Source organism: Geotrypetes seraphini, chromosome 1 (genome assembly GCF_902459505.1).
Source record: "Geotrypetes seraphini chromosome 1, aGeoSer1.1, whole genome shotgun sequence".
NCBI lineage: Eukaryota > Metazoa > Chordata > Amphibia > Gymnophiona > Dermophiidae > Geotrypetes > Geotrypetes seraphini.
Genome location: NC_047084.1, coordinates 28,254,293 through 28,271,979, shown reverse-complemented (window position 1 = coordinate 28,271,979; position 17,687 = coordinate 28,254,293). Strand labels below are relative to the sequence as shown.

Genomic DNA, 17,687 nt, shown 5'->3' with positions numbered 1-17,687 from the left:
GATGCTCCCATTTGTATCAATGACGTCATCTGCACTTGAATTTATTACCTGGAAAATAGTTTTTCCTTATGTCTCTCTCCTCTTCCAGGGGGATTGGTGAGTATTCATGCCCTGCTTCATCCTTATCAGTCTTTCATCAAGCCAAGGTGATTCTGTGTTCATTTCCACAGTACCATCTACTATTTTCATTTCACTCAGCCTGTTCTTCTGTCTGTGTTGTTTCCTGCACCTCGCTTTTCCCTACGAGGAACCTGGCTTTATATGTTTTGTCCTATAAGTGGGGGGGGGGTTGTCCTCCTTGTTACGGGGGTTGGAGCCACAGTGATTTTATTCCAACCTTTTCTTTTGATTCAACTCAATTTGGATATTCTATATTCATGGGAACGATTTTCACTTGGCTTATTGCCTCCCTCTCATTCTTCTTTACTCAGATTGGCCTGGCACGGGGATATCGTGTTCCAGTCCCTAAGTTCGAGTTCTGGCAGCTTTTGTTGTTTTCCTTTTAATTGCATTAGTGAGGAATTCTATACAGCTGCCACCTGGTCCTCAGTTCATTCCTTCACTTCTCACTATTGTCTGGTTTTTTTCTCCAGACGGGATGGGCACTTCAGCCATTATGTTTTCCAATTGTATTTCTTTGGCCAACTCTCCCACCATCCCATCTCTGTTAGCTTGGAGGTCACCCATCAGTGAGAATATGCTGCCTGCTTGTCCTGGGATAAAGCACAGTTACTTACCGTAACAGGTGTTATCCAGGGACAGCAGGCAGATATTCTCACAACCCAACCAACCTCCTCGGGTTGGCTTCTTAGCTAGCTTATCTTAACTGAGGGACCGCGTGCCTACATCGGGTGGAAAGGCACTCGTGCATGCATGTGCAGGCATCAAGAGTTTTTTCAAGTTCTTGAAGTGTCCATACCGGGCTCCCTGGATGACATCACCAGTCAGTGAGAATATCTGCCTGCTGTTCCTGGATAACACCTGTTACGGTAAGTAACTGTGCTTTCATAGATACATAGAACATGATGGCAGAAAAGAGCCTCGGCCCATCTAGTCTGCCCACACTAATGGCCCACCCCTTAACTACCTCCATGAAGAGATCCCACATGCCAATCCCATCTTTTCTTAAAATCTGGCACGCTGCTGGCCTCAATTACCTGTTGTGGAAGATTATTCCAGCGATCAACCACCCTTTCGGTGAAGAAATATTTTCTGGTGTTGCCATGAAATTTCCCACCCCTGATTTTCAACGGATGCCCTCTTGTTGCCGTGGATCCTTTAAGGAAAAAGAGATCCTCTTCCACCTCGATATGGCCTGTGACATATTTGAACGTCTCGATCATGTCTCCCCTCTCTGCGTTCCTCGAGTGAGTACAGCTGCAACTTACCTAGTCGTTCCTCATACTGGAGATCTTTGAGACCTGAGACCATCCTAGTGGCCATTCACTTAACCGACTCAACTCTCCGCACATCTTTTTGATAATGCAGCCTCCAGGATTGTACACAGTATTCCAGATGGGGTCTCACCATGGCTCTGTACAGCGGCATTATGACCTCAGGCTTACGACTGACAAAACTTCTACGGATACAGCCCATGATTTGTCTAGCCCTGGATGAAGCTTTCTCCACTTGATTGGCAGTCTTCATGTCTTCGCTAATGATCACCCCCAAGTCACGTTCTGCTACAGACCTTGCTAGGATCTCACCATTTAGGGTGTAAGTCCTGCATAGATTTTTGACGCCAAGGTGCATGACCTTGCATTTTTTGGCATTGAAACTTAGTTGCCAAGTCTTTGACCAGTGCTCCAGCAGGAGTAGGTCCTGCGTCATACTGTCGGGCATTGAGCTTTTGTCAGGCACTGTGCTTTCATCTGTTGTGCGATTGCCTACTATGTTGCCTAGTTTGGCGTCGTCGGCGAATAATGTAATTTTACCTCGAAGCCCCTCAACCAAGTCTCTTATGAAGATGTTAAATAGGATCGGGCCCAAGACTGAGCCCTGCGGCACTCCGCTGATCACCTCCGTCGTATCGGAGAGGGTACCGTTTACCACTACCCTCTGAAGTCTACCTCTAAGCCAGTCCCTAACCCATGCGGTTAATGTTTCACCCAGTCCCATCGAACCCATCTTGCTCAATAACCTGCGGTGTGGGACGCTATCAAACGCTTTGCTGAAGTCCAAGTACATGACGTCCAGGGACTCCCCTATATCCATCTTTCTTGTTATCCAGTCAAAGAAGCTGATCAGATTTGATTGGCAGGACCTTCCCTTCGTAAAACCATGTTGATGGGGATCTCATAGATTCTCCTCGTTCAGGATCGTAACCAATTGGCGTTTGATTAGTGTTTCCATAAGTTTACTCACATCGATAGTGAGTAAACTTATGGAAACACTAATCAAACGCCAATTGGTTACGATCCTGAACGAGGAGAATCTATGAGATCCCCATCAACATGGTTTTAATTCTATAATTCTCAGCTTCTTTCCTGCATCCCTTTTTGTGGAGTGGAATGACGTTAGCCATTTTCCAATCCAATGGGACTCTTCCTGTACTTAGGTAAAGATTGAAGAGCGCGAATAACGGTTCCGCCAGGACGTCACTCAACTCCCTGAGCACCCTGGGGTGTAGTTTGTCCGATCCCTTAGCTTTGTTCACCTTGAGTCTTGATAGCTCCTCGTAGACACTGCTGGGCATAAACTTGAAATTTTGAAACGGGTCTTCCGAGTTTTCCCTCATGGCAGCTGAGGGCCGGATCCCGGCACCTCACAAGTGAAGACCGAGCAGAAATATTCAATTAAAAGTTTGGCTTTGTCGGAGTCCGATTCTACATTGTTCCCGTCGGGTTTCCTAAGGCGTACATCCCATCTGTGTTTCTTTTTCTGTCACTAATATACCGGAAGAAAGATTTATCGCCCTTCTTGATGTTCTTCGCAAGGTTCTCCTCCACTCGGAGTTTGGCCTCCCTGACTGCCGTTTTGACCGCTTTTGACTTTGCCAGATAGTCTTCCTTGGATTCTCCCTTCCCCGATTGTTTGTAGAGGATGAACGCTCTTTTCTTCTTTTTTAATGAGGTCTGAGAGCCCCGCAGAGAACCACTGTGGTCTTTTGTTTCTTCGCCGTTTACTTACTGATTTGACGTAGCGGTTGGTTGCTTCGTGTAAGGTTGATTTCAGAGTTGACCACATTAACTTTACATTATCTGTTTCGGCATGGTTTTGCAGTGCCTGATGGACGAAATCTCCCATGCTTTCGAAGTTTGTGCCCTTAAAGTTGAGGACCTTGTTTGATGTGTTTGACTTAGTGAAACCTTTCCTGAGGTTGAACCATATCATGTTGTGGTCACTGGAGGCCAAAGTATCGCCTACCGAGACCTCTGTGACACGTTTGACCTTCCTCTTCCTCTTCTTCTGTCTCTTTCTCTCGTTCACAGGGCAGTTTAACATCAATCCCACTAATCACCTTGAGGAACAGATTCCAGCTGTTACAGGAGGAACCTGCCAATGAGGTACAGGAAGTTGTCCACCAGACGATTCCTTCCTTATAAATCAAAGTTCTGGCTGCTGAACTGGAGAAAGAGATGTTCAGCTGGCAGAACTTTGTTTATAAATTTTTATCAACACAACTAATATACTACATTATCCTAAAGTGAAAAAGAAATAGAATTTTTTTTCCTACCTTTGTTATCTGGTTTCTGCTTTCTTCATCTTCTCATTCAATACCTTCCATCCACTGTCTCTCTTCTCTCTGTGTCTTCCATTTGCTCTGTTACTGTACCTCTCCCTTTTTCCCCCCCTCCAAATTGGTCTGGCACCCATCTTCTTCCCTCCGCTCCCCACATAGTCTGGCATCTCTGTCTTCTTCCCTGCCAGCGTCTTCTCCCCACTCTCTCTTCCCCTTTTCCCTTCAGCGTTTTCTCCCCACTCTCTCTTCCCCTTTTCCCTTCAGCGTCTTCTCCCCACTCTGTCTTCCCCATGTCCTTTCAGCGTCCTTCTCCCCACTCTGTCTTCCCCATGTCCTTTCAGTGGGAGTGGTTCCTGGGGATTGGAGGAGAGCGGATGTGGTCCTTATGAGTAGTCTATCCGCCAGTCTGGATAGACTACTCACGCCCCGAGACCACTTTCCTATGCTTCTTGTCCACATAGGAACCAACGACACTACCAGGAACACACCGGAGACCATCACCAGAGACTTTGGAGCACTGGGTGAGAGGCTGATGCGGACAGGAGCGCAGGTGGTTTTCTCATCGATCCTCCCAGTTAGAGGCAAGGGAAGAGCCAGAGATGAACGTATCCTGAGGACGAACGAGTGGCTACAGGGATGGTGCCAGGATATGAACTTCGGATTCCTAAACCATGGGGAAGCGCTACAAGAACTTCAGGGACCAGACGGACTCCATCTGACCAGTAGGGGTAAGAACGTCTTCAGACACCGACTAGCCCGCTTGCTTCACAGGGCTTTAAACTAGGTAAGTCGGGGGAGGGTACCCATTCATATATTAGTGCAGAAAGGAATTATCCTGATGAGGTGAGTCGAAACTCCGCTTCCATGTCCAAGGTAAGTACCCACATTGCAAACAGTTCTTTGGGAGTCACACAGACTCGGGTAGGATACGCCTCACAGGGACTTAGCAAACACAAGATATGGAGGGCCATGTATGTCAATGCACACAGTTTAGGTAACAAAATTCTAGAATTGGAGGCTGAAATAAGGAATGCCGACCTAGATGTGGTGGCAATATCTGAAACTTGGTTCACGGACTTACATGGGTGGGATATGGCTATACCGGGCTACAATCTACTTCGTCAGGACAGAGAGGGCAGGTTAGGAGGGGGGTAGCTCTATACATTAAAGAGGACATCAAAACCACCAGAATCACAGATGTCAAGTACACCGGGGAGTCCCTCTGGGTAAACCTGGCAAGAGGCAGAGAAAAATGCCTGTATCTAGGTGTGGTATACAGACCCCCAAGACAACTGGAAGACACGGACGCAGAATTAATTGAAGACATAGAGAATATCACTCTACGAGGAGAAGCTGTACTGCTAGGGGACTTCAATATGCCTGATGCAGACTGGAACTCATTTTCAGCGACAACCAGCGGTAGCAGGAGGCTCTTAACCTCCATAAAGGGAGCACGTCTCAAACAAATGGTAACGGAGCCCACTAGGGCCCAGGCGATCCTCGACCTGGTACTCACCAACGGGGAAAGCGTCTCAGAGGTCTCAGTAGGAGATACGCTAGCCTCCAGCGACCACAACATAGTATGGTTCAACCTTAGGAAAGGCTTCCCTAGATCAAACACGAAAACAAAGGTACTCAATTTCCGGGGCAAAGACTTCGCACGCATGGGAGATTTCGTCCATCAGACGCTGCAGGACCAAGCGGAGACCAATGATGTAGAAGCTAAGTGGTTAACACTGAAATCAACCATACATGAAGCAACTAGCCGCTTCATAAAATCAGTAAATAAAACGACAAAGAAACAATAAATCCCAATGGTTCATCGCGGAGATCTCACACCTCATTAAAGAGAAGAAAAAAGCGTTTCTCTCCTACAAGCGCACGGAGAAAAGAGAGGCAAAAGTAGAATATAGGACCAGATCTACAGCGGTCAAAATGGCAGGGAGGCAAAACTTTGAGTGGAAGAAATTCTGGCAAAAAACATTAAAAAAGGGGACAAATCCTTCTTCAGGTATATTAGTGACAGAAAAAGGAACACAGGCAGGATAGTACGCCTTAGAAGACCGGACGGAAGTTACGTGGAAGCAGATTCCGATAAAGCCGAACTACTGAAGGAATACTTCTGCTCATTCTTCACTTGTGAGGCACCGGGACACGGTCCGCAGTTGAAGGCAACACAAAGCACAGAAGACCCGTTTCAGAATTTTGAGTTCACACCAGGTGAAGTTTACAGTGAACTGGCAAGACTCAAGGTGAACAAAGCCATGGGACCAGACAATTTGCACCCAAGAGTGCTCAGAGAATTCAGCGATGTCCTGGCGAAACCGTTGGCTGAGCTATTCAATCTCTCCCTAAGTAAGGGGAAAGTTCCCCTGGACTGGAAATTAGCTAATGTCGTTCCTCTGCATAAAAAGGGTTGCAGGGCAGAGGCTGCGAATTATAGACCGGTGAGTCTCGCATCAATAGTGTGCAAACTCATGGAAACACTAATTAAAAGCAAATTGGACACGATCTTGAATGAAGGGAATCTTCGGGATCCCAGTCAGCATGGATTCACCAAGGGTAGGTCCTGCCAATCCAATCTCATCAGCTTCTTTGACTGAGTAACAAGAAAGTTGGACTTGGGAGAGTCTTTGGACGTCATGTACCTGGACTTCAGTAAAGCTTTTGACAGTATCCCACACCGCAGGCTGCTAAGCAAGATGGAATCGATGGGGTTAGGAGAGACACTAACTGCATGGGTCAATGATTGGCTGAGTGGCAGACTTCAGAGGGTGGTGGTTAATGGTACCCTCTCTAAAACATCGGAGGTGACTAGTGGAGTGCCGCAGGGCTCGGTCCTGGGTCCACTCCTTTTCAACATATTCATAGGGGATCTGACTCAAGAGCTTCAAGGTAAAATAACACTATTCGCCGATGACGCCAAACTATGTAATATAGTAAGTGAATGCAGTTTACAGAATTATATGGCGCAGGACCTGCTTACATTGGAAAGTTGGTCCTCAACCTGGCAGCTAGGCTTCAATGCTAAGAAATGTAAGGTCATGCACCTCGGAAGCGGAAATCCATGCAGGACGTACTTCTTGAACGGAGAAACTTTAACTAGGACTTTAGCAGAACGAGATTTAGGAGTAATCATCAGTGCAGACATGAAAACTGCCAATCAAGTGGAGAAGGCTTCATCTAAGGCAAGGCAGATATTGGGTTGTATCAATAGAAGTTTCGTCAGCCGAAAGCCTGAAGTCATAATGCCGTTGTACAGATGAGACCTCATCTGGAGTACTGTGTGCAATTCTGGAGGCCACATTACAGTAAAGATGTGCGCAGAATTGAATCGGTTCAACGGACGGCCACCAGGATGATCTCGGGGCTCAAGGGTCTCTCGTACGAAGAGAGACTGAACAAATTGCAGCTCTACACTCTTGAGGAATGTAGGGAGAGGGGAGACATTATCGAAACATTTAAGTACCTCACGGGACGTGTCGAAGTGGAAGATGATATTTTCTTTCTCAAGGGACCCTCGGCCACAAGAGGGCACCCGCTCAAACTCAGGGGCGGAAAATTTCATGGCGACACCAGAAAGTATTTCTTCACAGAGAGAGTGGTTGATCATTGGAACAAGCTTCCAGTGCAGGTGATCGAGGCAGACAGCGTGTCAGACTTTAAGAATAAATGGGATACCCATGTGGGATCCCTACGAGGGTCAAGATAAGGAAATTGGGTCATTAGGGCATAGACAGGGGGTGGGTAAGCAGAGTGGGCAGACTTGATGGGCTGTAGCCCTTTTCTGCCTTCATCTTCTATGTTTCTATGTTTCTTATTCACAAAAGTGGTCACAGGAATGAAGCATGAAACTACAGGCCGGTGAGCCTCACTTCAGTTGTTGGAAAAATAATGGAAGTGTTGCTGAAAGAAAGGATAGTGTACTTCCTTGAATCTAATGGGTTACAGGATCCGAGGCAACATGGCTTTACAAAAGGTAAATCATGCCAAACGAACCTGATTGAATTTTTTGATTGGGTGACCAGAGAGCTGGATCAAGGACATATGCGAGATGTAATTTACTTAGATTTCAGCAAAGCCTTTGATACGGTTCCTCATAGGAGGCTGTTGAACAAACTTGAAGGGCTGAAGTTAGGACACGAAGAGGTGAAATGGGTTAGAAACTGGCTGTCGGACAGACGCCAGAGGGTGGTGGTTAATGGAAGTCGCTCGGAGGAAGGAAAGATGAGTAGTGGAGTCCCTCAGGGTTCGGTGCTGGGGCCGATCCTATTCAATATGTTTGTAAGTGACATTGCTGAAGGGTTAGAAGGAAAAGTGTGCCTTTTTGCAGATGATACCAAGATTTGTAACAGACACCGAAGAGGGAGTGGAAAATATGAAAAAGTATCTACAAAAGTTAGAGGAATGGTCTAATGCCTGTCAACTAAAATTCAATGCAAAGAAATGCAGAGTAATACATTTGGGGATTAATAATTGGAAGGAACCATATATGCTGGGAGTTGAGAAGCTGATATGCACGGACGGGGAGAGGGACCTTGGGGTGATATTGTCCAAAGATCTAAAGGCGAAAAAACAGTGTGACAAGGCAGTGGCTGCTGCCAGAAGGATGCTGGGCTGTATAAAGATAGGCGTAGCCAGTAGAAGGAAGAAGGTGTTGATGCCCCATTTGGAGTATTGTGTTCAGTTTAGGAGACCGTATCTGGCAAAGGACGAAAGAAGACTTGAAGCGGTCCAGAGGAGGGCGACGAAAATGATAGGAGGCTTGTGCCAAAAGACGTATGAGGAGAGACTTGAAGCTCTGAATATGTATACCCTAGAGGAAAGGAGGTATAGGGGAGATGATATTCAGACGTTCAAATACTTGAAGGGTATTAACGTAGAACAAAATCTTTTCCAGAGAAAGGAAAATGGTAAAACCAGAGGACATAATTTGAGGTTGAGGGGTGGTAGATTCAAGAGCAATGTTAGGAAATTCTACTTTACAGAGAGAGTGGTGGATGCCTGGAATGCGCTCCCGAGAGAGGTGGTGGAGAGGAAAAGGGTGACTGAATTCAAAGAAGCGTGGGATGAACACAGAGGATCTAGAATAAGAAAATAATATTAAATATTGAACTAAGGCCAGTACTGTGCAGACTTGCACAGTCTGTGTCTGTATATGGCCGTTTGGGGGAGGATGGGCTAGAAAGGGCTTCAATGGCTGGGAGGGATTAAATGGGATGGAGTAGGTTTTAACGGAGATTTCAGCAGTTGGAACCAAGCACAGTACCGGGTAGAGCTTTGGATTCTTGCCCAGAAATAGCTAAGAAGAAAAAATTTAAAAATTTAAATTGAATCAGGTTGTGCAGACTGGATGGACCATTCGGGTCATTATCTGCTGTCATGTACTATGTATGTTCTCTCCACTCTGTCTTCCCCATGTCCTTTCAGCGTCCTTCTCTCCACTCTGTCTTCCCCATGTCCTTTCAGCGTCCTTCTCCCCACTCTGTCTTCCCCATATCCTTTCAGCGTCCTTCTCCCCATTCTGTCTTCCATGTCCTTTCAGCGTCTTCTCCCAACTCTGTTTTACCCATTTCCCTTCAGCGTCTGTTCTTCTGCACCCCACCTTTCCTCCCTGCCCCTTACCTTCGTGGCGCTTTCACACACCCCTCCCCCCCTCCCCCCCCCCCCCGCAGTGAGAACACCTCTTAGTCACTTCCGCCATGCACCACGCCTCCCGGACAACAGGCCTGGTCCGACAGGCAGAAGGAGTGTTTTCCTGCTTGCAACGCATAACTGTGCCAACAAACCTCCCTCCTTTACCTTCGTGGCCGGCGATTTCTAAACTGCCTTCTTACAGCAGCCGGAGCGTTGAAGCTGCATATGGCTGCCGGAAAGGTCATCTCTGATGCAACTTCCGGTTGCGTCAGAGATGTCCTTTACGGCAGCCACATGCAGCATCAACGCTCCGGCTGCTCTAAGAAGGCAGTTTAGAAATCGCGGCCACAAAGGTAAGGGGCAGGGAAGGGAGATGTTTAGACTAGGCAGTAGTAAGGAGGGAGGGAGCGCGATAGGCGCGCGTTCCCTCCCTTAACTGCGGGGACAAGGCTATTCACCGCTCCACGGGGCGGTGAATGGCCTTGACCTGTAGCCACGGTGAACACAGTTTTTTTTTTTTTTCTTACTGTTTTGGCAGGTTACCCACGGGTAACAACCACCGTATCATTTTCTAATTCAAATCAAAGAATAATCTGAGATAATAGAAGGGCCATTCTCTGCAGCATCTACTCGTGCAAATTCTGCACTGGTGGCCAAAATATAATCTATCCTTGAATAGGTCCCATGTGCACAAGACCTATGGGTATAATCTCGTACCTGCGAATGATACAGTTGCCAGGGATCCACCAGATTCAATGATGTGCATAAATAAGGAATGCATTTCGAACTCACCCTCTTCAGTGTCGTCCCTGGCACTGTATGATCTAGCGTTGCATCTAGCACTTGATTAAAATTACCCGCTAGAAACAAAGGTTCATCCAGGTGGTCTCGGTAGATGTGTGAGATGTTCAAAAAAAGAGTATCATTACATTACATTACATTACATTACATTAGTGATTTCTATTCCGCCTGTGCCTTGCGGTTCTAGACGGATTACAAATTATAAGAGATCTGGACATTACCGAGAGAATTGCGTAACAACAATTATCTAGAGAAATTACATAACAGTGATTCATGTACTTTACATGGTGTGGTAGAGGATTCAATTGTAAGAATTACATAGCAGAGAATCAAGTGATAACAGGATACAGTAGAGAATATCAGTATATACGGGTTACAGACTAGAAGTTACCTAATAATGACGTAAGAAGTTTGTTGGATAGTGAGGTAAATGCTTATATAGGAGTCAAAATATGTTTGGAAGGACAGGTTCTAGGAGAAGACTAATGTGTTATTCAATAGAGGGAGAGCTTGTGCGAAAGGGGAGGATATTAGTTGGTAAGGACGTGTTTTTTGAATAGAAATGTTTTGATTTCTCTTCGAAACACTTTGATGTCTGTTGTGTTGATCATTAGTTTGGTGATGGTGGGGTCAATTTTCGCTGCCTGTGTCGCTAGAAGGCTGTCATATAGTTTCTTACGTCGGGTTCCATTATGAGGGGGGAAGGTGAATAGGTTTTGAGTTCTTCTTGATCTGGATGAGTGGTAGCGGTATAGGCGGTTGTTTAGGTAACAGGGGGCAGTTCCATGGGTTACTTTAAATAGTAGACAATAGAACTTGAATTGAGTTCTTGCTTTTATCGGAAGCCAGTGAGAGTCTACATAGGCGGGAGTGATGTGGTCAAATTTGCTGAGACAGTAGATGAGTCTGATGGCTGTGTTCTGAACGGTCTGTAGTTGTTTTATCATGTTGTTTGGGCATGGTAGGTAGAGGCTGTTGCAGTAATCCAAGGTACTGAGTGTGAGGGATTGTACAATGATCTTGTAGTGTTCTTTGGTAAAGAACTTTCTTATTTTTCTTAGGTTTCGCATGGTGAAGAATGCCTTCTGTATGACTTTGTGTATCTGTGTCTGCATAGTGCAGCGTCTGTCTAATTGTATTCCTAGAATTTTGAGAGTGCTCTGTATGGGATATTTGATTGCGTTTACTTCCAGTTCTGTCATAGATGGCTTTTGTTCCTTCTCTAGTAGTAGGAATTTGGTTTTCTCCGCATTCAGTTTCAGCTTATGGTTCATCATCCATTTTTCTACTGTTTCCAGTGTTGTTTTTAGGTGTCCATTAGAGCTGGGGTCTTGGATGTCAAATGGGAGAATGATGGTTATGTCATCTGCGTAGCTGAAAGAAGTTATATTTAGGGCGTCTAGGGCAGTGCCTAAGGAAGCTATGAAGAGGTTGAATAGTATGGGCGATAGTGGGGATCCTTGTGGTACTCCGCAGGGGTTTGTCCAGGATTCGGATAAAATATCTTTTGACTTAACTCTATATGATCTTGTTTGAAGGAATCCTTGGAACCAGTTGTGAACTTTACCAGTTATTCCTATGGCATCTAGTGTCTGGAGAAGTATTGGATGATCTACTAAGTCAAATGCTGCTGAAAGGTCGAGTTGGATGATTAGTAACTTGTTTCCTTTGCTGAGGTGCTGTCGGGCTATATCAAGTAAAGATACCAGTAATGTTTCTGTGCTGTGATTAGCTCTGAAACCAGATTGAGTTGGATGCAGAATGTGGTGGTCTTCTAGGTAGTAGGATAGATATTGTGCTACTAGACCCTCTATGAGTTTGATGTATAGTGGTATAGAAGCGATTGGTCTATAATTTGTTGGGTTGTCTATTGGGCCTTTGGGGTCTTTTAGTATGGGGGTGATTATGATTTCGCCAAGTTCCGGAGGGAACTGACCTTCTTTGAGAGTGGTTTGCAACCATAGCGTGAGACAAGCGATGAATTTGGTGGATGCTGTTGCTAATAGGTAAGGAGGACAGTTGTTCAAATCACAGGAGGATTTGCTGTATTTTTTGTACAGCCGGTCCAGGTCTGACCATTGTGTCGTTGGGAAGTTGGTCCAGGTCCTATCTGCTGAGATGGCTTCGTCTTTTGTGGGTTTTATTAGTATCTCTTCTATGATATTTTGAGAATTGTTGAATGTGGCTCTGATTGTGATGATTTTATTTTTGAAGTAGTCCGATAGTTGTGAAGCTGATGGAGTCTGGGTTCTTTGGGTGACGAGGAAGGGTTTGGTATCTGTGAGGTTTTTTACAATGCTGAAAAGTTTTTTGGTGTCTGGTTTTTCAGTGCCAATGAGTTTGGAGTAGTAGTCTTTACGTTTTTCCTTCAGTTTGATTTTGTATTGTTTGATTTGGGATCTCCATTCTGTTTTATTGTGTTCTTGTTTCTGTTTTTTCCATGTTCTTTCTAGTTGTCTGCAATGCCTCTTTAGGTGTAGGAGTTCGGCGTCAAACCATTTGTCTGATGGTCTGTCATAGGCATTAGGTGCATATACATTAGTATATGAAAAGTATAAGTACCAACCTGGGCGCTCAACAGAAGGTAATGGCCCAAGGGTCCTGGGCTAACACTTGGACCTTTATGGGGTAGCGATTTACAGATTAATATCGCCACACTTGCCTGCTTATTAGGAGAAGAGGCCGCATAGAGTGATTCCACCCAAGTTTTGCACAGCTTCTGATTCTCCACTGCTGAAAGTCTAGTCTCCTGTATGCACACAAAATATTGGCTTTAAACCTGTTTAATTGAGCTACCGTGTTTCCAGAAAAATAAGACCTACCCCGAAAATAAGCCCTAGCATCATTTTTGGGGAAGGTCTTAATATAAGCCCTACCCCAAAAATAAGCCCTAGTCCCGGGATTCGCCGGCAACTGTTCAACCCCTCTTTCTCCTCCCCCCCCCCCCCCCCCGCACAGCTGAACACCTGCTGACCCTCCATCCTTCCCTCCTCGCCCACCGCGAGCGAGCCCTACCTTCAACCGAAGCAGTGTTGGGCCAGCAGCACTCTAAACAGGCTGCTTAGCCTTGTCCATCGGGGATTTCACTCTGCCGCATTTAGAGTGCTGCCGGCCCGACGCTGCTTCGGATGAAGGTAGAGCTTGCTCATGGTCAACCGGGAGGGAAGGACGGAGGGTCAACAGGGGTTCAGCTGCATGGTAGGGGTGGGGGGTGCTCAAGGGTTATGCTGCACAAGGGATGGGAGGGAGGGAAGGATAGAAGCAGAGCAAGGGTTATGCTGCACGAGGGATGGGAGGAAAGGATAGAAGCTGGGCAAACTTCTGCTGCACAGGCGGATGGGAGGGGAGGGGAGGAAAGATTCTGCACATGTGGGGGAGAGAAAGGAAAGAGGAAGAATTGGGGGAAAGGAGAGATGGTCATGTGCATACCCCAAAAATAAGATCTAGTGCCTTTTTTGGGCCCCAAATGAATGACACCTTATTTTCGGGGAAACATGGTAATATTTTGGAGCATTTTATAGGAGATGAAATGCCTGAAAAGTTCCAGGACATCAGCCTAAAGGAATTAGTCCCACTCATAACAAAGAAGCAAATAACAATAAAGCTAATTTTGAACACTGCCCAGTCTCACCCAGAACTCCACCATTTGTGCACACTCCAAAGCAGGAACAAACATGCCATCATACATTGCCAAGAAAAATGCAGGATTGAATGTAAAGCCATGTACTCAGAACCCTGATTACCCTCTTTCCTCCGCCTCCCCTTCTCATCCAACCCCCCTCCCCCTGCCCCCCCCAGCCCATCTACCACAGAACAACACACATCCTCGTCCCTCAGTTCGGGGAAAAGAATGTGTGGTCACGTTCCCGATGCCACCCTGAGCCCCAGTTCAAAAGCGGGACCCCAAAAGATAACATTTCACATGCCCAACTAGAGAAAGCTGACCTTCAATACAATTTGAACAGTCCCTACGGCTTCTTTCCAGCAGCAGAACAATAAAACAAAAATATTAATGAACTCAGCTGCACAGGTCACCCTCAGTACACAGTAAGCAAACCTAATAATACAGGTGTCCCTATATCCATTCACCTCAAGTCTTCACCTCACAAGAGAAAGTCGCGCTGAAAGGAAATCAGAATGTCCAATCTGGCTCCCAAAAATACACTCAGGTAGTTTGGTCTAGTGGCCCCAAATGCTTATTAATGTAGGTTTCAGCTTCCGAGAAAGTAATAAAGGTTTTCCAAACGCCATGTGAATAAATCCGTAGGATGGCTGGATACACAAATATAAATCGGATTTTCTACTCAGCAAACTTCCCACACAATGTGTAAAAAGGCTTCCGTTTTTCCGTTAATGCCAGGGAATAATCCTGAAATATGTGGACTGGTGGCGTATCATAATTCACAGTATCCTTGAACATGTTGTATTTTTGTAAGATTTCCACCTTATGATTATAATTCAAGAGTTTGATGACTAGCCTCAGGCTTGTTTACATACTCTGCAGCTGATGGGCACGTTCTAGCCAAATAGGCCCCAGGCCTTCCCTCAAAGGTAAAGCATCAGCTAACCAGATTTCCAATTGCTTCAACAACAAGAAATCTGCCACTGTCTCCGAGATGCCCAGTATATGGAGGCTGGAGCAACAAGAACGATTCTTCAGATTTTCGAGGCACTTCGTCTGGGCTCTGGTCAACTCCTGTAGTGCTTGGAGTTCCTCCGTATGTGTTCTGCCTGCTGGTCGTCTTATCGTGAAGACTCTCACCTCCAATTCAGTCGTACAGCGGGTAGTTTCTGTAAGTAGAGATTCCAGGTGTTGCATTTGTTCCGAAAGGCGATCCATACCGTGCTGCATCGCAGCTGTTACCACAAGAATGAGTTCCTGTAAGGCCTCCGCAGAGAATTGACTAATTTCGGAGGTCGTGCCCTGCGACATTTTGTCATCCACAGCGCGTTTTGATCTCGATCTTTTTTGGTCAGTTTGGCCATATTCCCACACTCGAGTGCGTGATATACTTGTCCATACACTGTATACTGTGAGCAGACGTGTTAGTAGAGTTCAGCAACAAATTTATCATGGGCTAAGAATAACTAAGTTGACCCGGGGCCCAGGAGCTCAGGCGACTCACGTCCTTCCCGGCTTACCGCATCACATGACCTCCGCAAACTGAGATCTTAATAAAATAAGCTTTATATTAAAATGTTGCTCTAAGCTTCAGTGCACTGCAATATAATGTTTGCAGTAAATAAACACTTTTATTCCTAATGCAGTATTAAAAGGTGTGCAGAGACAGAAAAAAAATAATGCACTTGAATTTGGTAATCTGCATCAGGGATTGGCCAATGAAAAGCCTGAATTTTTCAACCCTACCACCTAATATCTGCCAGTTTAGCTTAGCAACACATTGCTAGGGGTAGATGCTGCTATTTTACAAAATGGTGGCAGTGAGAAAAAGATCAGCTGAAAGCTTCCTTGAACCATGTAAAATCTATTGATCCAGGGAAGTCCAGCAGTGTGGAGGTTGCTTGATCAAGGACTTACTGTGTTGGGTGCCTTCTGCCAGGCCTACTTGGGCCATGTTTCACTTCACCTTAGATGATCCTGCTGCCACCGTGTAGGATTTTTACTTCACCCATTCTAGCATTCTTTAGCGCAATTATTTAACTGTAGAATTTTTTACACTAAAACATCAGGAATAAGGGTACTTGAGAAAACTTAAAAATAAACTTGCACTAAAGGATAGCAAAGTTTATTACATTGAAAATACATTAAAAATAGCTGTGGCTGGAATATCAACTGGGTACTATGTGACTAATTTTCTTTAAAATCAAATGACTCAGCAATGTTTTTTAATGCTGATATCTTTAATTTTTATTTCCAGCTACCATTGAAAATTTCCATGTTGTGGAAACTTTGGCTGATGATGCAATCATTGTCTATCAGACACACAAGGTAGAGAAGTTCCTGCATGCTTGTTAAATTGGTTTATTTTTTACCTTTGTTCAAATTGTTTTGCATTCTTAGTTTTCCTTTTAAAAACATTACACTGATCTAACTGCATTAATGAATTTTTATTCTGTTCTGTAAATTTATTCTCTATGAAAAAATATGCATATTAAGGAAAGCCAATGTAAATTGATGGTTGATATCTGACTTAACCAGAAAGTAGGGGTGGACCAATGAGATTGCAGCTAAGGATGTGTAGACACTCTTCTTATTCACAAGATACCAACAGCTAAAAAGACACGCACCATAATATTTTGGTTTTAAAATATGGGAAGATGCTGTCTAGATCTAGGTAGATGATTAGGATTTTGAAAAACTGTTGTGGTCTCTTATTGGTTGTACTATTATGTAAATTTGGTCTTCCCCTTCAAAAGGCAATTCCCACACCTGTGACGGGGGTTGGGGTTGCTGCTTTTAATCTTTAATGTTAGTCACTACTTGATAAGCCTTATGAAATTGTTTTTTTTAATTTAAATAATTTTACATTGTTACATTCACATAGTAAAGATATGCAGTGTTCTTCCCAGAAATATTTTCCAGTCGGGTGGCATAAAAAAGTAGCCGAGTGGGGCGGGACGGGGAAATTTGTTGGTGGGGAAAATTAAGGTCTCCTTTTACTAAGCTGCAATAGCGTTTTTAGCACGTGCAGAATTGCTGCGCTACACGGCTAGAACTAACGCCAGCTCAATGCTGGCGTTAGCTTCTAGCACATGCGACAATTCTGCACGAGCTAAGCGCGCAGTAAAACCGCTATCGCAGCTTAGTAAAAGGAGCCCTAAATGTGTACTATTTGTATTAGTTAATTATTATTAGTTATTTTCCAATGCTCAATATGACTGCCTTTCTTAAGGTTTGACACTTGTTCCATTATTTTTTATTAAATTTAAGAAGTATCCAATTCTAGAAGTGAATAATTAGATATTTGCCCTCTTTCAAATGGTATAGAGCAGCGTGTCTCAAACGTTTTATAACTCCGGCACACTAAACGGAGCAAATGTTTTTTGTGGCACACTAAATGCAGGAAATGTTTTTCATGGCTGGAAAAAATTTCTGGGGAGAACACTGTTGCTGTTAGTTTTCAAGGTCCAATCACATAAAAGAATGATGCTTATTTGGAGCCAAAACCAGAGCACCGTGATGAAACTTGAATGGAAATATGGATACCTATTTATATTTTTGAGTAAAATTGCGATGTGAACATGTCATAGAAAAGAATAAATAATGTGTAAACTAAAAACCAAGAACAACATATTGTAACACCGAATTCAGAATTAATGAAATAACATGCTAAAAGAACTTAACCCCCCTCCCCCTAAAATAGGGCATATGCATTCTTAAAATGATGGCTGGTTACAAGCAGTATGCCTAGACTATACAGACCTAAACAGGGCAAAAATAAACGTATGGGAAATGAACAGCTGATAATACAGAGTGTATCTTGAAAACATAAGCCGATAGTAGCTCAAAGACAAGCCGACCAGGTAGATGAAAAGTGAAACCTGGGAAAGATCTAAATTATTGTTCAAATGAGCTTCTATTAAAACCAAAGAATAAAACCATAGC

At 44.6% G+C, this 17,687-nt stretch overlaps 1 protein-coding gene across 4 annotated transcripts in view; it reads left to right on the top strand.

The window, feature by feature from the left end:
- The window catches only part of CERT1 (ceramide transporter 1), a 418,213-nt gene that overhangs the window by 319,613 nt on the left and 80,913 nt on the right, over positions 1-17,687 (top strand). For all 4 annotated transcript variants that reach the window (XM_033929301.1, XM_033929302.1, XM_033929303.1 and 1 more), the window contains one exon: positions 16,000-16,070. In XM_033929301.1, the coding sequence (XP_033785192.1) occupies positions 16,000-16,070 (71 nt within the window). The remainder of the gene's footprint in view (positions 1-15,999; positions 16,071-17,687) is intronic.